Below are 24,103 nucleotides of genomic sequence, written 5' to 3'. Positions count from 1 at the left end.
ATCAGATCATCAAACACGAATCAGGAAGCCCAGACAAAACAAGAATTGCCCAGATGACTCCAGCCCAAACGAATGAACCATAAAATTGTTAGCTAAAAAACTGCCTTAAGCCAGTAAGTTTTGAAGTGGTTTGTTTTAAGAGAATTAGCTAATTAATGTATTACCTAGATCGGCAAATTCTATCAGGACAGTTCCGAAGTCAGTTCAAACCAACAGCTACAGTTTTCAGCTATCTTTGTTTTTGCCATGGGGATTTGCCCTTACTTCCTGGCAAAGTCATCCAAGCTGTTTAAATAGTGCTTTGATTCTGAAGGATTTCAGCTATCTAGTCTTCCATGTTATTGGGAAACTATGCAAAATCTACCTATGAGGCAGATGAGCCAATGTCGGTCAAACTTTTTTAAAGCAAAGATACTCTTTTAACAAGCAAATGTTAAATGGAATCCTAGTATATTAAAGAGATGGAAACTGCTCTGGTTGAAGAAAGAACACTGTCTGTTCTTCTTCCCTCAGGAAGCAGCCACTGTGAAATCTCAAAGGCATGTATTAATAGTTTGGAGATTACTGTAATACCAGTTTATTAAGCTCCTTCTCAAACTGGGTCTACTAAAGCAGTGGTTGTTGCTTCTTCATGGTAAGCAGATAAAAGACTGAAGTTGTCAAGGATTTCATTTTACTTGGATTCACAATCAATGCCTATGGAAGCAGCAGTCCAGAAATCAAATGAACTATTTCACTAGGCAAATATGCTGCAAAAGACTTCTTTAAAGTGTTAAAAACAAACAAACAAAAAAACAAAGATGTCACTTTGAAGATTAAGGTGTGTCTGACTCAAGCCATGGTATTTTTAATACCCTCATATGCATGTGAAATCTGGACAATGATATATAAGGAAGACCACAGAAGAACTGATGTATTTGAATTATGATGTTGGTGATGAATACTGAATATACTGTGGACTACTAAAAGAATGAACAAATCTGTCTTAGAGGAAATACAGCTGGAATGCTCCTTAGAAGCAAGAATGGTGAGACTTCGTCTCTTGTTTAGGTCATGTTGTCAGAAGGGCCAAGTCCTTGGAGAAAAATACCATGCTTGGTAAAGTGGAGGGTCAGTGAAAAAGGGGAAGATCCTCAACAAGATGAGCACAGTGGTGTAACAACTGGCTCAAGCCTAACAATTATTGTGAAAATGACACAGAACTGGGTAGTGTTTTATTCTGTTGTACACAAGGTCACTCTGAGTTAAAACCAACTTGACAGCACCTAAAAACAGAAGCAGTTGTTATCGATTAACTGTTGTTGCATAATGGAATCACCTAGGAGTGAGTCTATGCAACAATATACATTTTTGAAAAAGTCAGTAAGTGATTATAGGGAAAAGTCCTAGATTTAATATATAGCTCAAAGACACTATGCTATTATACTACTAGAATTTGAACCTTTTGTTTTGGATCTTCTCATTGGAGGATTTGCACTTCTGATGCTCTTCAACTACTGCCTTTGGGAGATTTTTGAAAATTATTCAATAAGGAAATAAACAGTTGTTAAGAGTACTGGCCATTCATAGATCTCATTGTACATAAACTGAAAGTTCCCCTGATCCAACAGCTAAATGATTTGCACAGGGAGATAGCTCAGGGGGAAGGAATGCATAGGAAGAAGGACACAGGAAAGAGGTAACCTCAGGGAGGAAGTGGGAAAAGAGTTGTTACATTGTGGGGAATTGTAGTCAATGTCATGAAACAAAATGTGTATGGACTACTGTTTGGACAATTAATTTGATTTCACCCAAATCACAATAAAAATTAAAAAATCATATATATATATAAGCAAACAAGAAACAAGAAAAGAAACAGTATAGATGCCATGAATAGCATAAAATATGACACCAAGTTTAAACCCAGATTATCTTAGTAAATATTAAAAATAATAATAAAAGGTTCATTTATAAGACAAAGATTGTTAGACTGGATTTCAGGGGTTAGGAGGGGAACACCCTAACTTAATGCTATTTATAAGAGGCTCATCTAAAACATACAGAAAGACAAAATAAAAGAATGGAAAAAAATACACTCAGGTAAATGCTATCAAAAGAAAAGCTAGTTAAGCTAGATTAACATCAGTTAAAACAGATTTTTTTTTTTTTTTTTAAAAAAGCATCTTAGTGATCCAGAGAATCAACATCACCATGCTAAAAAGTTCAATTCACCAGGAAGAGATAAAATTTGAACTGCAGCACTTAAGAACATAATCCCAACGGCAAAATCAAAAACTTACAGACCTACAAGGAGGAAAAAAAAAAAAAAAACCCAAGTAATATAGGGCACTTTTATATTCTTTTCTCAATAACTGATTTTAAAAACTGAGCAGATAAAAACAATAAAAAATATAGAAAATGTTAATAAAGTTGACCTAATGGACATATAGAGAACACAGTACCTCACAACTGAATTAACTAAGAAAATGGCTGACATGCAGGAAATGAAATAATGCATAAACTATTAATTATAAAGATAAAAAGTTGATACTGTGAAAATTGAGAAACCTCTGAAAAGACTAATTTCTAAAAAGGGAATAAGAAAGCAAGGGTAAGTGATGATTTTAAAAAAGCAGTATCACTACAGATCTCTGAAACATGAAAAATATGTTAAGATCATACCGTGGTAAACCGAACCACAAATGTCAGTTCTTCCTTAATCTGTAGTATTAATCATACACATTCTTATCATGGCTTTGGGCAGTATGTATTCCTTACACCCTGACACTGGAGTTGGCCATGTAATTTGCTTTCAGGCAATAGGACCTAACGAACGTTATGCAAGCTTGAGGTGTTCTTGTGCCTTTGAGCCTGACTTCTTGTTCATCTGTTGTCACCATGAGAATAAAATACCCCAGAGGCACCCTCTGGACTGGGCCCCAAAATGAGACATGTAACCAAGCTTCCCCAGTTGAACCACAGCCAAAGTAATGCAACCCCAACAGAACTACAGCTTAAAACAATCTGCAGCATAAACAAGAGCCATTCTGGCAGATTCATGACCCAAAAACTCACCTCAGCCAATCCACAAAGAAAGTAATAAACATTTATTACTGTGTGTCACTGAGACGTTTTTGTCCGTGCACAGCAATGGACCAACAGACGTTGTAAACTTCTTGTCAATGAAATTTAATATTTAGGCAAAATGGAAAAATTCTTAGAAAAATTAATATGCAAATAACTTGCTCAAGAAGAAATTTAAAAACATTATAACCATTAGATATTAAAGAATGTTTTTTAAATTACAAAAAGAACATGCTAGGCCTAAATGATTTTAATGACAAGTAATTCCAACACATTTTTAAAAAATAATTTGTTCCTCACTTTTATGAGACTAGAATAACCTTGATAACAAAATCTGGCAGACAATAATAATGGAAAATTATGGGCCAATCTCACTGATAAACATATATACAAATAATACAAAATAGACGATTAGCCAACCAAATCCAGCACTACATAAAAAGGATAATTATCAAATTGGAAACATTCCAGAAAAACAGAACTGATTTAATTAGAAAAATCCATCAACATCACACCACAAACCCACCCTCTACCATCAAGTCCATTCAGACTCATAGTGACCCTACAGGATAGAGGAAAACTGCACCACAGGGTTTCCAAGACTGTAAATCTTTGCAGAAGCAGACTGCCTCCATACACCTCACTGACAGATCAAAGGGGGGAAAAACATATAATCATCTCAACAGATGCGGGAAAAGCAAGAACAAAACTTAATATCCATTCAAGATAAAAATTCTTAGCTAACACCCAAAAGAAGGGAAATCCCTTAATCTGATAAAGAGTATCTACAAAAAATTTACAGCAAACAAGATACTTAATTGTGAAATTTCAGTTTTCTCACATAAAGGACAAGACAGGAATGTCTTATTCTTCAGCACCTCTAATCAACATTATACTGTGTCCCAGTCAGCACAAGGCAAGAAAAGTATATTAATATATTAAACAGTAAGTATTAGAAACAAACAAAAAGTGCATTAATTCACAGATGATGCATTATTTACATGAATAAAGTATTAACAAGAATTTAGAAGGTTGCTGGATTGAAAAATCACTATACAAGTATTACCTATATGTACATACCAATAATGTTTTAAAAAGTGGAATTAAAGAAGTACCTAGGAATGGGAACTACCAAAATACACACAAGATCTATATGATGAAAATTTAAAAACATTTTATTAGAAAACATTTAAAAAGTTTAGAAATTGATTGGAAAACTCAGTATCGTAAAGATTACAACTTTTCCCAAAATTAGTATCTGGCTGATACTAAAATTTCCTGAAAGTTAAAGGTCCAAAACAGCCAACACATTTCTGAAGAACAGGAAGAATAACAAGGATTTACTTTAATGGAAATTATGTAGTGTGGAAGTGGTAGAAATATAAACATACAGATTGAAGGAATAATACACGTCATATAAAAGCAGTTCCCAGATTATGAGTCCCATTCTTAAATCTGTCTTTGAGTTTGAAACTAAATTAGAATAGTTAGGTATGGTTAATGTCTAACATCAGTCAAATGACTGTCTTGATAAATAATATACAGTGTATCTTTCTATGCATGTTGTTGTTGTTAGGTGCTGTCAAGCTAGTCCTGACTCAAAACATCGCCCAGTCCTGCAAGATCCTCACAACTGTTGCTATTCTTGAGCCCACTGTTGCAGCCACTGTGTTAATCTAGCCATTAAGGGTCTTCCCTTCATCCCTGATCCTCTACTTTACCAAGCATGATGTCCTCCAGGGACCAGTCCCCCCTGATTACATGTCCAAACTATGTAAGATGAAGTCTCACCATCCTCACTTCTAAAGAGCATTCCATGGTATATTCAATATTCTTCACCAGCACACAACTGAAATATATCAATTCTTCTGCAGTCTTCTTTATTCCTTGTCCAGCTCTAACACGTATATGAAGCTACTGGAAAATACCATGTCTGGGGGTCAAGTGCACCTTAGTTTTTAAAGTGACATCTTTGCTCTTTAACACTTTTCAAAAAGTCTTTTCCAGCAGATTTGCCCAGAGCAATACATCATCTGATTTCTTGGCTGCTGCTCCCAGGAAGTCAGCAGCAGGGATTCAGGTGAGGAGAGGGAACCCAGGCCACACCCCACAAGCGGCAAGGTGGGAAGGCGGATAATGGCTAGGGGGACAGAGACAGGGCAAGGAGTCAGCCACAGGCATCCAGATGAGGAGAGGGAACCCAGGCCACGCCCCACAAGCAACAAGGCGGGACGGTGGGAGAAAGGAGAGTATAAAGGGCAGGGGTACCTGGATAGAGCGAGGAGTCAGCTGCAGGGATCCAGGTGAGAAGGGAACCCAGGCCATGCCCCACAAGCGGCAAGGCAGGAAGGCGGGAGAAAGGAGACTTTAAAGGCTAGGGGGACCTGGAGAGAGCAAGGAGTCAGCTGCCGGAATCCAGGTGAGGAGAGGGAACCCAGGTCACGCTCCACAAGTGGGAAAGACGGGAAGGTGAGAGAAAGGAGAATTATTATAAAGGGGGACCCAGACAGAGCGAGGAGTCAGCCGCAGGGATCCAGGTAAGGAGAAGTTGGAGAGGTTTCCACCAGGTAAGGGAGACAAGCTTGTCTGTCGGTTTGTCCTACTGTGGTAACGTGTTCCTGTGAGTCTTGAGACTGTGCCACTGGTGTTTCAAACCCAGCGGGGAGCACATGGGACACAGGTATCAGCCTGGCTTGTAGACTGACTGAGACAGACAAGGAAGAAAGAAGAGGCCATCCACTACTCAAGGAATTGGCCAGGTAAACCTTATGAATAACAGAGAAACACCGTCTGATACATTACTAGGCAACTTTATTAACAGCTTGAAAACACTGTCCGATACAGTGCAGGAAGATGAGCCCGTTAGGTTGGAAAACACTCATAATATGACTAGAAAAGAGCTGCTTTATCAAAATAGAAGCAACCTTAATGATACGGATAAAGTGTATCTTTCAGGACCTCCATTTGCTGATGTGACACCACTCAAATTGAGGAGAAACAGCTGCAAACATCCATTAATAATTGGAACATGGAATGTATGAAGTATGAATCTAGGAAAACTGAAGTTGTCAAAAATGAAATGGAACACATGAAGATTGATATCCTAGGCATTAGTGAGCTGAAATGGACTGATTTGGCCATTCTGAATCAGACAACCATATGGTCTACTAAGCCAGGAATGAGTTTGAAGAGGAATGGCGTGGCATTCATCATCACAATGGATGTTTCAAGACCTGTCCTGAAGTACAATGCTGTCAGTGATAGGATAATATCCATATGCCTACAAGGAAGACCCGTTAATAAACTATTATTCAAATTTATGCACCAACTACCAAAGCCAAAGAAGAAATTGAAGATTTTTATCAAATTCTACAGTCTGAAATTGACCGAATATGCAATCAGGATGTGTTAATTATCATTGGTGACTGGAATGCAAAAGTTGGAAACAAAAAAGAATCACCAGTAGATGGAGAATTTGGCCTTGATGCTAGAAATCGCATGGTAGAATTTGCAAAACCAATGACTTATTCATTGCAAATACCTTTTTCAAAAACACAAACAGCAGCTGTACACGTGGACTTCACCAGATGGAACACAGAGGAATCGGACTGACTACATCTGTGGAAGGCAAGAGGCAATGGAAAAGCTCAATATCTTCAGCCAAAACCAGGCCAGGAGCCAAATGTGCAACAGACGATCAACTGCTCATATGCAAGTTCAACTTGAAGCTGAAGACTAAACAAGCCCACGAGAGTCAAAATATGATCTTGAATATATCCCTTCTGAATTTAGAGACCATCTAAAGAACAGATTTGATGCACTGAACACCAATGACCGAAAACCAGAAGAAATGTGGGATGACAGAAAGAACATCATCCATGGAGAAAGCAAGAGGTCACTGAAAAGATGAGCAAAGAAGACCAAAATGGATGACAGAAGAGACTCTGAAACTTGCCCTTGAACAGAGAGTAGCTAAAGCAAATGGAAGAAATGACAAAATCAAAGAGCTGAACCAAAGATTTCAAAGAGCAGCTAGAGCAGACAAAGATAATTACTATAGAAAATGTGCAAAGACCTGGAGTTAGAAAACCAAAAGGAAGAACACTGTGATAGTTGGAGCTCTGTGTCAACTTGGCTGGACCCCAATTCTGTGTGGTTGTTCCCATGATGGGATCGGATGACTGTGTTCTGAGTGGCCAATCTGCAAAGGGGAGTTTCCCTAGGGGTGTGGCCTGCTTCCAGGATATACAGGGACATCCTGGGAAGAGAGACATTCTTCTGTGGATCGGGACTCTGGTGTGCTGCCCACAACCTTCCGTGTGAGCAGCCCACTGTTCAGCCTGGAGATCTTGGATTCGTCTTTCGTTGGAGTCAACAGCCAGTGTACTGCCTGCCAGCCTTGAGCTTCTTGGCCCCCTGCAGTTGTGGAAGCTAAGTCTGCCTCCAACCCGACGTTTCCTCCAGGAACTTAGGACTTGCTGGCTTCTATACATTCGTGAGCCATTTTCCTAAGATAAATTTCTCTCTCTCTATATATATAAACTTTGCTGGTTTTTGTTTCTCTAGAATATCCAGTCTAACACAAACACACTTGACATTTCTCAAGCTGAAAGACTTGAGGAAAACATTTAAGCCTCGAGTTGTAATATTCAAAGATTCTATGGGCAAAATACTGAATGATGCAGGAAACATCAAAAGAAGAAGAAGGAATACACAGAGTCACTGTACCAAAAAGAAGTGGTCGATCTTCATCCATTTCAGGAAGTGGCGTATGATCTAGAACCAATGGTATTGAAGGAGGAAGTCGAAGCTGCAATGAAGGAATTGGCAAAGAACAAGGCTCCAGGAATTGACGGAACACCCATTGAAATATTTCAACAAACGGATGCCCCATTGGAGGTATTCACTAGGTGATGCCAAGAGATTTGGAAGACAGCTACCTGGCCAACTGACTGGAAGAAGATCCATATTTGTACCCATTCCAAAGAAAGGTGATCCCACAGATTGTGGAAATTATAGAACAGTATCATTAATATCACACACAAGTTAAGATCTTACTGAAGATAATTCAGTTGCAGCAGTATATTGACAGAGAACTTCCAGAGGTGCAAGCTGGATTCAGAAGAGGTCGTGGAACAAGGGATATCATAGCTGTTGTCAGATGGATCTTGGCTCAAGGCAAAGAATACCAGAAAGATGTTTACTTGTATTCAATTGACTATGCAAAGGCATTTGATTGTGTGGATCATGACAAATTATGGATAACATTGAGAAGAATGGGAATTCCTGAACACTTGATTGTATTCATGAGGAACCTGTACATTGACCAGAAGGTTGTTGTTTAAACAGAGTAAGGGGACACTGTATGGTTTAAAATTAAGAAGGGAGTGTGTCAGGGTTGTATCCTTCCCCCATACTTATTCAATCTATATGCTGAGCAAATAATCCAAGAAGCTGGACTATATGAAGAAAAACATGGCATCAGGATTGGAGGAAGAATCATTAACAACCTGAGATATGCTGACGACACAACTTTGCTTGCTAAAAGTGAGGATGGCTTGAGGCACTTACTGATGAAGATTGAAGAATACAGTCTGCAGTACAGATTACATCTCAATATAAAGAAAACAAAAATCCTCACAAGTGGACCAATAAGCAGCATCACGATAAATGGAGAAAGGACTGAGGTTGTCAAAGAATTTACGCTGCTTGGTTCTACAACTGATGCCAATGGAAGCAGCAGTCAGGACATTAGATGACGTGTAGCACTGGGCTAGCCGGCCGCAAAGGAACTCTTTCAAGTGCTGAGGAGCAAGGATGTCTCCTTGAGGACTAAGGTGCACCTGACACAAGCCATGATATTTTCAGTCGCCTTGTATGCACCTGAGAGCTGGGCAATGAGTAAGGAAGACCCAGAAGAGTTGATGCTTTTGAGTTGTGGTGCTGGCGAAATACCATGGACTGCTAAAAGGACTAACAGATTTGTCCTGGAGGAAGTGCAGCCGAGATGCTCCTTTGAACCAACAATGGCCAGACTTCATCTCACCTATTTTGGTCATGTTGTCAAAAGGGACCATTCCCTGGAGAAGGATGTCATGCTTGGTAAGGTGAAGGGTCGACAAAAGAGGGAAAGGCCCTCAACGATATGGACTGACATGGTGGCTTCAACAAAGAGCTCAAATATAGCAAGGATCATGAAGCTGGCACAGGATCGGGCGGTATTTTGTTCTGCTGTGCATGGGGTCACTATGAGTTGGAAACGACTCGACTGCACCTAACTACAACAGCTTCCAGGGATGCTGACTGTGGATCCAAGGAAAACGAAATCCCTGGCAACTTCAAATTTTTCTCCATTTATCATGATGTTGTTTACTGATCCAATTGTGAGGATTTTTATTTTCTTTATGTTGAGGTGCAATCTATACTGAAGGATCTTTGATTTTCATCACTAAGTCTTTCAAGTCCTGTTCACTTTCAGGAAACAAGGTTTTGTCATCTGTCTATCACAGGTTGTTAATGAGTCTTCCTTCAATCCTGCTGCTGCATTCTTCTTCATAGAGTCTAACTTCTTAAGATTATTTGCTCAGCATACTAAGTGAGTAAGTATGGTGAAAGGATACAACCCTGATACACACCTTTCCTGACTTTCAACTATCCAGTATCCCCTTGTTCAGTATGAACAACTGCTACTTGGTCTGTGCACAGGTTCCTGAGGAGCACCATTAAGTGTTCTTGAATTTTCATTCTTTGCACTGTCATCCATAATTTGTTACAATCCACACAGTCGAATGTCTTGGCATAGTCAATAAAACACAGGTATATATCTTTCTGGTATTTGCTTTCAGCCAAGATCCATTTGACACAGCACAGCAATGATATCCCTTATTCTACATCCTCTTCTGAATCTGGCTTGAATTTCTAGCTGTTCCCTGTCAATGTACTGTGCAACTGTTTCTAATTATCTTCAGCAAAATTTTACTTGCACATGGTATTAATGATACTGTTTGATAATTTCCATTCTGTCCAAGCTGCACTGAAGGAACTGGTGAAAAGCAAGACTTCAGGTATTGATAGACAACACACTGAGTTATTTTTCAACAAATGGATGCAGCATGAGAGGCACTCACTTGTTTATACCAAGAAACCTGAAAGACAGCTACCTGGCCAATTGACTAGCTAAGATCCCTATTTCTGTCTATGCCAAAGAAAGGTAATCCAACAGAATGTGGACATATCTACTCATAAAAAACATTAAGAAACACTTCCAGATAACACTAAAACATTTTCAACATAATAATACAGTAATAATAATGATGATGATGATATTTTGATGTGCATGGCGAAGTAGAATCCATTTGTTGTTATGTACCATTTCATGTATCCTAAATTTCTAATATAATAGGCTTTATGGAGCTCATTTTTCAGGTTGTATAGCTTGTACGTAAGTCGGACATTCATAATCTGGGGACTGCATATATGGCACATAATTTATGGCCACCATCCAATTACAGGGAAGGGAAGGAGTTTTTAAAAAATGGTATTAGGATAATTGACTATTCATATGACAAAATATAAAGTTGAACGCTCACCTCAACATCATTAAAGAAAAAAAATAACTTCAGATAGGTTATATTGCTCCATGTAAAAGGCATTAACTATGTTGGTTAAGAGAAGAAAGACTGTCCTTATGTTTTTAGGTAGGGAAAGATTTCTTAACTAAAAGCTCTAACCATAAAGAAGAAGATAAATAACTGTAGCTACATTAAAATTTAAGACTTCTGTTCCACAAAAGACAATATAAAGAAAGTGACAAGACCTAAAGAATGAGGAAAGACATTTATTTGTAAATCATATACCAATGAAGAACTATATAAAGAACTATGATTCAATTATTATAACAGTACTCAATGATGGACATGCAAATTAAAATCATAATGAGATAACACTACATAACTAAGAGACTGACTAAAATTAAAGTCTAAAAGTCAAATGATGACAAGGTCCTAGAGTATCAGATAGTCTCATATATTACTAGTAGCAATGTAAATTGTTACAATCATTCTGGAAAACAGTGTAACACTAACCCACAAAATTCAAGTGAAATATCCTCTCGCCAAAGAGTCCATTCAGTTGAGAAATATGAGGGTTTATACATACCATATAATAAATAAAACAATGTTCACAACAGCATTTGTAATTGCCAAAAATCAGAAAAACCCATCAGCAACACAATGAGCAAATAAATTATCATGTATTCATATAACTGAATAAAATACAGCAATGAAAATTAATGGTAGCAAAGTTACACATACATAATAAGAATGATGCTGACAGGGGGATAAAAGTGATTCTATTTGAAATTAACAACTGTATCAAGATATATACAAGGTATAAAAAAATTAAGCTACTGCTTAAGAAATGTGTATTTTCATACAGTACTGCATTGTCAGCGATGACAAACACTGATATACAGGTGGATAGGTGGGTGGATGGGCTGTACAATTAGGTATGTCTAGGCAGGGGGGAGTGTGCCCATGACCACGTATGGGGTTGGCAGACAATGTTCCTACAAGTGTATTTATATGTTCTGTAAAAATTCCAGGTATATAATAGAGCTGAAGGAGCTCTGGTAGCATAGTGCGTAAGGCATTTGACTGCTAACCAGAAGACTGGCAGTTCAAATCCACTTCCATAATGATACCACCTCAGAAACCCAAGGAGAGGTTGCTATGACTTGAGTCCAACTCGACGGCACATAACAACGACGACAACAAGGAGAGCTGACAAAGGACAAGGTTGTAGTCACTTCTTGGCCACAGCGAACTACCTGGAGGGAGGAAGTACTTGGACCTGTGGGGTGGGGACCACAGTCGCAGGGGACATCAAGCTCAATTGGCATAACATACTACACAAAAACATTGTTCCACACCTACTTTGGCGAGTAGTGACCAGGATCTTAAAAGTTTACAAGCAGCCATCTAGATGCAACGATGGGTCTCTCCTCATCCAAAGCAAAGAAGAATGAAGAAAACCAAAGACACATGGAAACAATTAGTCCAAGGGACTGTCCACCATGCGAGCCTCAGCCTATACGACTATGAGACCAGAAGAACTAGATGGTGCCTAGCTACCCGTTAACCACTCAGAGGGGGATCTATATAGGAGATCCTGGATAGAGTGTGAGAACAATGTGGAACAAACTCAAAATCTTTAAAAAAATAAAAAAAGGGACAAGGTTTGCCAGTCTGATGGAACCCCTGAGAATATGGCACCTAGCTGCCCTTCAGGTTTAGAATTGAACACACACACTCCTGTGGCTTCCAGCAAAATAAAAGACAGGCATATGAGCTGAACATTTACACTAAGCAGATACACTCCTTGGAGAGATCAATCATGGGAGAATAGAAGGGCTGTGTATGCACAGGGAGACAGCTTGGAGGGCAGGAGTGTATGGGAGGGAAGGACACAGGGAAGTGGTGGCTATGGGGAGGAAGTGAGAAGACAGCTGTTGCACTGTGGGAAAGTGTATGTGAAATGCTGTATGGAAGATGAATTTGCTCCTTAAACATCCAAATCACATTAAAATTAGGAAAAAAAAAAGAAAGGGACCTTTTGCTATTAAAGAGTCAGCTCAATTTAAGCCATCAGAAGTGAAGCTCAGCTTAGTTGAACCTATGGGCCCGGGACTATAGTTGCAGGGGGCATTAAGCTCAACTGATATAACATACTACACTAAACACTGTTCCACCTTCTACTTTCTACCTTCTTTTGGCAAGTAGCGACTGGGATCTTAAAAGCTTGCAAGCAGCCATTTAGATGCAACAATGGGTCTTCTCCTCATCCAGAGCAAAGAAGAATGAAGAAAACCAAAGACTCATGGAAACAATTAGTTCGAGTGACTGGTACACCATATGATCCACAGCCTATATGACTATGAGACCAGAAAAACTAGATGGTGCACAGCTACCACTGTTAACCACTCAGAAGGGGATCTATGTAGGAGATCCTGGATAGAGAGGGAGAACACTGTGGAACAAAACTCAAAATAATATGGGGGAAAAAAAGGGGGGAGGATCAGGTTTGCTGGTCTGATAGAGCCTGGTGGAACCACTGAGACTATGGGTCCTAGCTGCCCTTCAGGTCTGGAACTGAACCCATACCTGTGGCTTCCAGCCAGACAAAAGACAGGCACATGACCTGAACATTTATTCTAGGTAGATACACTCCTTGGAGAGATCAGTCATGGCAGAATAGAAGGGCTGCTTATGCACAGGGACATAGCTCAGTGGGCAGGAGTGCATGGAGGGAAAGGCACAGTAAAGAGGTAACTATGGGAAGGAAGTGGGAGGGGAGTTGCTGCATTGTGGTAAATTGGAGTCAATGTCATGAGACAAAACGTATGTGAACTGCTATATGAAAAGTGAATTTTCTCTGTAAACTTTTATTCAAATCTCAGTTAAAAAAAAAAAAAAGAAGTGAAGCTCAGTTTCAAAACTCTATCTCATCTATTTACTCCCAAGAATTAAGAATCAAATCAGGATTCAACTCCATTTCTAACACTGACCGACTAATCATCTATCTTAAAATATTACTTATTACTGGTCAATTTCCTCATCCTTTAAAGAAAGAAAAAAAGCTGGTAGATAATACAAACTACAGTTATATTTCAAGTGTGATGTTATATACAATAAATACAGTATTACATATATATTATAATCTCTTGCCTCAAAGAAATTTATTTTAAGGAAAAAAAGGTAAAGGTTCAGTGTAAAAGATGTTTCACTGGTTACCATGACTCCTCAACAGCAAATTAGGCATTTGAGGGAGAATGTTTCACTTTAGATTACTAGATCCTTAAACAATTTGTTAATTCTGAGTGTTACAAAGACCAAAATCTTCTTTTATATAATAGCTTACCTTCCGCAAGCAATCTGAGTGACAATACTTCCCATAAGTTCAAAAACCTTCCTTGGGTTTATTTCATGACTGGTAGAGTTATGACCCAACTGACCGTAACCTCCAGCTCCAAAAGTAAACACTCCACCTTCCTAAAAAAAGACAAAACCCATCATCATCAGAAAAGCTAATAAAATAACTATTTTTCAGGAAAAATAAGCTGATCTATAATTGGAGTCAAGTTTTGTCTTTATAATTTAACAGCCAGATGATACATAACTTTTCAAAGTAAAATATCTTAAAACTAAGACCCCCAGATTGAAGGCTAAGTAGTTTCACATATTTTTAAAGCACTTAATTATGTTATCATCATTATAAAATATTTAGTTGAAGTTATCACTACAAAGATACCAATAATTATTTCTTCCAGTGCCATTCATTATTATCATACTCTCTTACTGAATTCAAGTATACACCAATAAAATTTTACAAAACCTAAAACTGGTTATCTTTCTCAGTTCTCAAGCCAGTTACGCTTTAAACATGAAAGCTCTGCAAAGAGTTATGTAACCAGAATATAAAAATATAGCTATTTTTAGATATAGTTGCTACAATGTAGACATGGTTTTCAAAAAATTCACATGCAAGTGGACTACATGTAAAAAAAAGGAAATTGACCTGTGATGACAACTTAACACAAGCACACTTACTATTTTTCAATTCAACTGCTATTCCTTACAGTTTTAACTCTATGTATAATTTTATAATTTTTCATCATTTAATATCATAGAGATATTTTTATATGTAGCTAAGTTTGGAAACTGATTTTTCTCTTTAAAACGTTTTATCATGGAAATTTTTAAATACACAAAATAAATATATAATGAACCATCATGTAATCATCACTCAGTTTCAACTGAACAAAAGGTTAATAATCTCCCTTTCTCCTTTTTTGGTAGTGAAGAGCCACTAGTGTACTTTAAAGCAAACTGTGGTCTTCAAATAATATCACCCATAAATGTCTATGTGTTTTCAATGGCACATATCTCTAACAGATGAGGAATTCAAAAATATGTATATAACCACAATACTAGTATTACAAAATTATCATATATTTAAAAAAATATATAACTACAATACTATTACATATTATAAAATTATTATTAATTTCTAAATATCATTTCATACCTAGGCCATGTTTAAATTTCCCTATTTTATTGATCATGTCAGAAAGTATGTCTGATTGGTGATGGTAAAAACAGGTAACTGGTCAAAGTATATCAGCCTACTGTATTCCCATTAAGGTTAATGTTGTTGACTTTTGCTTACAGTCATGATTACATCAGGTAGGGCAAAATAGTAATTTTCAAATTCTCCAGATTTTGTTGTTGTTATTTGCCATAGAGTTGGCCCCAACTCCTAGCGACCCCTCCTTGGGTTTCCAAGGCAGTTATCACTACGGAAGTAGGATTGCCCAACCTTTCCAGATTTATCAGTTGGAATTCTTCTACAGAAAACTATCCTGCATTAATTATTAAGTTATTATAAAATATAATTTGCAAATCAAAGGAAGATGAATATTTGATTCTTTCTCATTATTTACCAATTTTTAGAAAAAAATGAAGTTTTTGTCTGAGCAACCTCCTAACATAAGCAATAAAATTTGTTTTGTTTTTTGATTTGATTTTGGGGAAGGAGTATTATTATAAACATGTTCCTATTAGTGGAGAATTTATAACCATCAAGGGATGATCACTGCTTCCAGTTCCTTTCTGGTAGGCCAGTTCACTGGTCATGCTAGAAAAAAATACTTTTTAGAAGAAGAAAAATAAATCAAGAGTTCATACGGATTCCTGTGATTCAAAGTAAAGATCACGTGATTTTTATTTAATTCCTGTAATTCTCTATCTCTTTTCTCTTTGGCTGAAAATCATAGTTTCTAGTGACAGAACAGTATTTGCTTTATCCTTCTCTATATAAACTGAAAATACAGTAATTTTATTACTAACAATAAGACTAATTAATACCATTTAATCTTTCTTCGTGGATTTGGCCTATCCTTAAGCTATTTCTCAACAAGAATATACGGCAAAATACTGTTTCTTAAAACCATTCTTCTTTGTATAGTTGTACTGTGAACTTGTTATATAGTCAGGCTTATTTTTTCAACTTTTAATTGCTTTTAATATATACATATAAAAGACAAAATATAAGGCATGATATATATTTGGTGTATCTATTAATTTTTATTTATTCTTCCATTTAAAAAATATATAAACATGTAGTATGTTCATATTTTACCACTTTTCTGATACAAAAGACAGATGTTATATACGTTGTTATGTACTATGCTCTTCTTACTTCAACAATATATCCTGGCAATCATTCCAAAGCACTACGTAGAGACCCTCTCATTCTGTTTTATAGTTAATGGTATTCCACTGAGTAGACAGATGTACCATATTTATTCAACCAAGTTGCTACTAATGAATATTTGGATTTTGCCTAGTCTTTTGCTATTAATATAGTATTATTATAATAAATAAAGCATGTGCATACAAATTTCATTATCAGAAAAGATTCTTAGAAGAATTTCAAATCAAAAGGTATATGTTTATGTGATTTCCACACTGAATTTGTAAATGAACCTGAAAAATTTTGGTATCTTATGAAGCCACTGACAAAGCATGTCTTTCCATTTATTCAAGTCTGATTTTAAATCTTTTCTAATGTGGTTTCCTTAATGTAGTTTCTTGATGTAGATGTGGCACAAGGAAGCTGCTTCTTAAAGCAATTCAAATTTATTTGCAAGCAACTCTTCAAGAAAAACAAAATTATATGGTTGGAGAATTACATTTTTAACATAAACATTTTATTATGAGGGTATTTAATACTACTTAATAGCATAAAAATACAGTGCATACTAACAATTCCAGTGAATAAATATCACTACCTACTGAGTTCTAAGAGGAATACTGAGAGTAATAGAATTAAGAATTTCAAAATATCAATAATAGAAATACTTATCCTGGAAAAATAAGATGAGTGATTATGTGAAAGGCCGAATTTCAAAAGCATTAACATTATTATTATTTCTACCAAAAAATGTTTTAAAACAAGGCATGAAATCATAGCAAACACTTCTGCCAATATGATTAGTAAGACTTCAGTGACTGAATTTGTTATTTTGAATTCCAAAACCAATAAAATTTGGTATTAAGATTGGCTAATTTGGTAAAACTTCCTTACTAAAAGTTAATATAAATTTTTTTTTATTAACTTTTATACACTGGTTATTATACTATTGCTTTAAGTGCCCTGAGTATACTATATGTGCTAATGACCAAGAACACTTTTAGTCATTTTAAAATTCCCAATTTTGGAGTTAAGGATGCAGAATTTAAAGTCTGATTAGAAGTTAATTTCTTCTCACCAACTCCATCTACTATTCAGGGCAAAGAAAGACAAAGGAAAAACTGTGATCTCTAGTTTGCTCAATGAAAAACTTGCCAATTTCCTTACATTGACACAGTTACTATGAATAATGCTCCTAGCAAGGATAAGTTGGATGTTTGTATTTTCATTTAACTTCTGGTCTCTGGAGAACTAAGCAGCACTGACAATGCATTAGCGTATACCCAAGGGAAAAGTGAGAGGTCAGAGTTAAAGCTACTGAAAAGATGATGCAGAAAGTGCATAAGTGCTTGCTCAAAACTTGAAAGTGTTTCAATTTCTTTTTAGCAAACATCTAGTTCTATATGGATAACAGAGATTCTGTCTCCTATATTATATGTATAAGCCAAAATGGCATTACATTAAAATTAACCGTAGTTACACTATAACTAGGATTCATACAGCACAAGCAAACCTGATTAACATCAAAGGAAGTATCTCATTCAAAATATTATTTCCACAGTATTTCATATAAACTGAGAAACTCAACCACAAGTAATAGTATATATCACAACTCACATTTTATAAAATGAAAATGAAAATGTAGACACATTTTTTAGAATAATCTAAATCTTTTTTCAAAATAAATTATTTTTGAGATCAATAACACTCAAGTTTTAATGTAAATATTGTGAATTATTTATCAATTATTATAAATAACTACTATGAATAGCAATAAAGAAGTTTTAGAAGTACAATACCTTGGTTAGAGCAGCAGTATGATCTTCTCCACAACAAATATAAACTATTTTCTGAGATCTTAGTGACTTTAGCAAATTAGGAACATACCTATCTGAAAATTCCAACAAGACACATTAATATTATTTTTAAAACTCCTCTAGGATGTATTTCCTCTATAACTTCCTCAGCTTTGTAGACAATGATGGATAAACAATTTTAACTACAATTCCATGATTTCATAGCACAAGCCTACTAAGTTGGGTTCCCAAGCTTGCGTATTTATGTTAATATGATAAAGGTAGGTATTAAAAAGATCAGTTTAAGTGTTAAACTGCTTATATACCAATCTGCATAAGACTCAACAATCTACAAATATGAGAATTATTTAAATGCTTCTAATTTTACACATACATACATGCCATTGTTTGTATTTGCCTCATATAATGCTGACAGGATTCTTACTTAAAAGTCTGAAAAGTTTATTTTCTGCTACATTATAGCATGGAAAGACAGATGTTCTAATATGACATATTTTTCTTAGGCAGAACAAAATATTCTTTAATCCTTACCAACATTATGATTTTCTTATCATTACTAATTGCTACGAGAACAACTTGTTGTCATCTTAGTCATACAAAGTATGAATTATATGAAATTGCAGTTTTTATAGGTCAGATATTGGCATTCAATCTAATGAAGCGTAAGTTCCAAGATGCCAACTTGTTACAAGAAGTGATAATTTTTTTAAATTCAAAATGTTTATTTTCAAAACTCTAGCTTCAGTGTTAAAAGTGAAGCCCAACCAAAGATTAGTTTAATGACCCAGATTATTTAAATTATGTCCACGAAAAACTCAAATAGATTAATGCTTCATATTACTTTCCCAGAATAATTTTAGTTTCTTTTCACTAATGGCAACCAATAATTTAACAACTCTGTTGTTGTTGTTATGTGCCGTCAAGTCAAACCCGACTCATAGTGATCCCTCCTTGGGTTTCCGAGGCAGTATCACTACGGAAGTAGGATTGCCCAACCTTCCTTCTGAGGAGCGGCTGGTGGGTTTGAACCGCCAGCCGTCTGGTTAGCAGGCAAGTGTCTTAGCCACTATGCTACCAGAGCTCCAACTCTATAGTTAACAATTTGAAGTTATATTCAATTTTCTTGTAACGAAGATCTAGTTACATCTGTATTTTGTCCAGATACACTTTCTATAGTTTATTTTCAGAAACAGGTATTTTTTGCATGCCCCCCAAAATATTATCATCAAATGTAGTTTTTTAAATTAGTATTTTATCACTCAATTCCCTACTATGAAAGAACTGGGTATCTCTCTCTGACACTAAGAATCACTGCTCCATCTCAAAAGAGTCTCTTTTTAAAGAAGTACATTTCACTAGAAATGAGAACTTACCATTTTCATCATTAAGACCTAGCTGACCAAATTTGTTGCGTCCCCACCCAAAGATAGCTCCAGAAAGGGTGAGTACAAAACTATGGGCTCCTCCTGCTGCAACTTGCATGAAAGGGATTCCAAGGAGAGACTTAATCAGTTGTGGCGAAGCCTGCTTTTTACAGTCAAGGCCTAAACCCAACTGGCCATATTTATTCTGCCCCCAACAGAAGACTTCACTTGCTGCAAAACAAAAATCATAATATTTTTTTCTCACACACAAAAAAATTTCATTTGAAGCTCATTAATTATTCTGGGACCCTGTTTTTCTCACCAGACAGAAATATATATCCCTCTTTTTAGCAATCAAGCTGTTTTTTATATGGAAACATACCACCTACAAAAACATTATATATTAGTTTATATTAAATTTCACTGACTACATTGACTAATAAGGAGCTCTGGTCATACTAAGGCATCTGCCTGCTAACCAGAAGGTTGGTGGTTCAAACCTACCAGCCACTCTGCAGAGGGAAAAAACAAAAAAACCAAAAGCACTGCCGTTAAGTTGGATCTGACTCATGGGGATCCCTCCTTGGGTTTCCCAGGTGGTATCACTGGGAAGTTGGGCAGTGGAAGCAGACTGCCCAACCTTCCTTCTGAGGGGTGGCTGGTGGGTTTGAACCACCAGCCTTCTGGTTAGCAGACAAATGCCTTAGGCACTATGCCACCAGAGCTCCCAGAGGAAAGATGAGGTAATCTACAGCCATAAAGATTTTCTGTCGAAAACCCAATGGGGGTTGCTATGAGTTGGAAATGAATCAATAGCAGTGAGTGTGGTTTTGGTTTGGTTTATACTGAAGAACAAGGAGCTCTGGTGGCAGAGTGATTGATTAAGCATTTAATCTACCACCTGCTCTGGAAGAGAAAAATGCAGCAGTCTGCTTTCATCAAGACTGTTGTTGTTGTTGTTGTGTGCCGTCGAGTCGGCCCCGACTCATAGTGACCCCTCCTTGGGTTTCCGAGGCAGTATCACTACGGAAGTAGGATTGCCCAACCTTCCTTCCGAGGAGTGGCTGGTGGATTTGAACCGCCAGCCTTCTGGTTAGCAGTCAAGTGCTTTAGCCACTATGCTACCAGACTGTTGTTAGGTGCTGTCAAATTGGCTCCAACTCAGAGAGACCCCATATACAACAGAATGAAATACTGCCCAGCTGTGAATCCTCCTCATAATCCTTGCTATGCCTGAGCCCATCATTGCAGCCACAGTGTCAATCCATCTCATTGAGGGTCCTCCCTTCTTTGTTGACCCTCTACTTTGTTGCTAGGTGCTGCAGAGTGGGCTCCAACTAATAGCGACCCTATGTACAACAGAATGAAACTCTGCCCGGTCCTGCACTAGCCCCATAATCCTTGCTATATCTGAGGCCACTGTTGCAAGAACTGTGTCAATCCATCTTGTCGAGAGCCTTCCCCTCTTTTGCCGACTCTCTACTTTACCAAGCATGATATCCTCTTCTCCAAGCAATGGTTCCTTCTGACAACATGACCAAAGTAGGTGAGACAAACTAACCATTCTTGCTTCCAAGGAACATTCTGGCTGTACTTGTTCCAGTACAGATCTGTTCATTCTTCTGGCAGTCTATGGTATTTCCAGTATTCTTCACCAGCACCAAAATTGGAAAATATGGACTCTTTTGTCTTCCTTATTTACTGTCCAGCTTTCACATGCATATGAGGCAACTGAAAACACCATGGCTTGGGTTAGTCCATCTTAGCCTTCAAAGTGGCATCTTTGATTCTATTCTTAACACTTGAAAGATGTCTTTTGCAACAGATCTGCCCAGTGCAACATGATGTCTATTTCTTCACTACTCCTTCCATGGTGTTAACTGTGGGTCCAAGTAAAATGAAATCCATGACAACTTCAATCTTTCCTCTGTTTATCGTAATGTTGCTTACTGGTCCAGTTGGGAGGATTTTTGTTTTCTTTATGGTGAGATATAATCCATATTGAAGGCTGTACTCTTTGATCTTCATCAGTAAGAATTTCAAGTTAGTTCAACTTCAGCAAACAAAGTTGTATCATCTGCATATTGCAGGTTGTTAATATGTCTTCCTCAATCCAGATGCCATGTTCTTCTTCATACAGTCCAGCTTCTCAGATTATTTGCTCAGCACACACATTGAGTAAGTATAGTTAAAGAATACAGTCCTGATGCACACCCTTCCTGATTTTAAAACACGCAGCATTCCCTTGTTCTGTTTGAACAACAGCTTCTTGGTCTACGTACAGATTCCTCATAAGCGCAATTAAGTGTTCTGGAATTCCCATTCTTTGCAATGTTGTCCATAATTTGTTATAATCCACACAGTCAAACACCTTTGCATAGTCAGTAAAACACAGGTGAACATCTTTCTGGTATTTCTTTGCCAAGATCCATCTGACATCAGCAATGATATCCTTCATTCCATGTCCTCTTCTGAATCCAGCCTACATTTCTGGAAGTTCCCTGTCACCATACTGCTGCAATCATTTTAAAATTATTTTTAGCAAAATGTTACTTATGTGTGCCATTAATGATAATGTTCGATCATTTCCACATTCTGTTAGATCACCTTTCATTGGAATGGGCACAAATATAGATCTCTGCCAGTCAGCTGGACAAATTTTTTGCACAAATGACACTGCTTCCATTTGTTAAAACATCTCAATGGGTATACCATAAATTCCTGAAGTCTTATTTTTCACCAATTCCTCCAGTGCAGCTTGGACTTTTTCCTTCAATAACATTGGCTCTTGATCATATACCATCTCCTGAAACAGCTGAACACCAACTAATTCTTTTTGGTACAATGACTCTGTGTATTATTTTCATCTTCTTTTGATGCTTCCTGCATGCATCAGTCAATATTTTGCCCATACTATCCTTTAATATTACAACTCAAGACTTGAATTCTTCCTTCAGTTCTTTCACCTTGACAAATGCTGAGCACGTTCTTCCCTTTCGTTTTTCTAACTCCAGGTCTTTGCAGATTTCATCATAATACTTTCCTATGTCTTCTCAAACTGCCCTCCGAAATCTGTTCAGCTCTTTATTTCATCATTTCTACCATTTGCTTTAGCTATTCTCCATTCAAGAGCAAGTTTCAGTCTCCTTTACATCTATTTTGGTCCTCCTTCCCTGTCTTTTTAATTAATTTCTATGTATGATGCTCTTGATGTCATCCCACAACTCATCTGGTTTTTGGCCACTGGTGTTCAGGGTGTCAAATCTATTCTTCAGATGATTTCCAGATTCAGATGGAATATAATCAAGGTCATACTTGGCTCTCGTGGACTTGTTTTAATTTTCTTCAGCTTCAACTTCAACTTGCATGTGAGCAACTGATGGTCTGTTCTACAGTTAGCTCATGACCTTGCTTTGACTAAAGATACGGACCTTCTCCATCACTTCTTTCCACAGATGTAGTCAATATGATTCCTGTGTATTCCATTTGGCAAGGTCACCTTATATAGCTGCCATTTATTTATGTTGTTGAAAAAGGTATTTGCAATGAGTAAGTCATTAGTCTTGCAATATTCTATCATGCAGTCTCCAGTGTCATCTCTCTCATCAAGACCGCATTTTCCTACTACCAATGATGCTTCTCTGTTTCCAACTTTCGTGTTCTAATCACCAGTAATAATCAATACATCTTGATTGTATGTTTGGTCAATTTCAGACTGCAGAAGTTGGGTAAAAAAAAGAAAGTCTCCACATTTCCTCATCTTTGGCTTTGGTGGTTGGTGCGCAGATTTGAATACCAGTAGTATTAACTGATCTTCTTTGTAGGTTGTTCTGGTTACCTAGTGCCACTCTGACAAGAATATATCACAAACAGGATGGCCTTAACAAACAGGAGTTTATTCTCTTACAGTTTGGGAGGCTAGAAGACTGAGTTCAAAGTGCCCGGCTCTAGGGGCTGTGTGAAAGCCCCTCAACCTTGGCTTTCAGCTCAGCTCCCAGTCCACTGAAGCTGGAGGCATGTCTTCACTCAGGCAGCTACTGGCTGCTGAGGCTAACAAGCCCAATGTTGACAAATAAAATGGCACAGTCCTGATGTTACCAAACCACTCAAGAGGCCATTAAGTCCACTCTAAGTTCCAAGGTCTGCAGAGCATGGCGAGCTGCTGAACAACATGGCTACATGCTGGGTCCATGTGTGCCATAAGCTAGAGACCATTCCCCAAGCCTTCTGTTATATACAGGAAGCAGACCACACTCCCTAAGGCAGCTACTCAGCTGCTCACAGTAGATTCCACCATGGAGTTGATTACCAGTCTCGTCATGGGGAATACATCCAGCTGCCCAGCTACTCAACCAGGCCCAGCAAAGTTGACACGCAAACTGAACTAACACACAAGTATGTGTATATTATAATATCACTGACAGCACTGTACTTTTAGATAGATCTTGAAAACAGTTTATTTGACAATGAATGTGACGCCACTCCTCTGCAATCTGTCATTCCCAGCATAATATACCATATGATTATCTGATTCAAAATGGCCAATTCCAGTCCATTTCAGCTCACTAAAGTCTGGGGCAGTGATCTTTATGTGTTCCATTTCATTTT

At 37.3% G+C, this 24,103-nt stretch overlaps 1 protein-coding gene across 1 annotated transcript in view; it reads right to left on the bottom strand.

The window, feature by feature from the left end:
• HERC4 (HECT and RLD domain containing E3 ubiquitin protein ligase 4) overlaps positions 1-24,103 on the bottom strand; it is a 133,215-nt gene that overhangs the window by 69,095 nt on the left and 40,017 nt on the right. The window contains exons 4-6 of the mRNA XM_007940695.1: positions 19,505-19,726; positions 18,114-18,205; positions 13,981-14,111 (exon numbers count right to left, since the gene is read on the bottom strand). Of these exons, the coding sequence (XP_007938886.1) occupies positions 13,981-14,111; positions 18,114-18,205; positions 19,505-19,726 (445 nt within the window). The remainder of the gene's footprint in view (positions 1-13,980; positions 14,112-18,113; positions 18,206-19,504; positions 19,727-24,103) is intronic.

Source organism: Orycteropus afer, unplaced genomic scaffold (genome assembly GCF_000298275.1).
Source record: "Orycteropus afer afer isolate SDZICR_OR568_19922 unplaced genomic scaffold, OryAfe1.0 scaffold00070, whole genome shotgun sequence".
NCBI classification, from domain to species: Eukaryota; Metazoa; Chordata; class Mammalia; order Tubulidentata; family Orycteropodidae; genus Orycteropus; species Orycteropus afer.
This window is presented reverse-complemented; position numbering and strand designations above follow the sequence as displayed.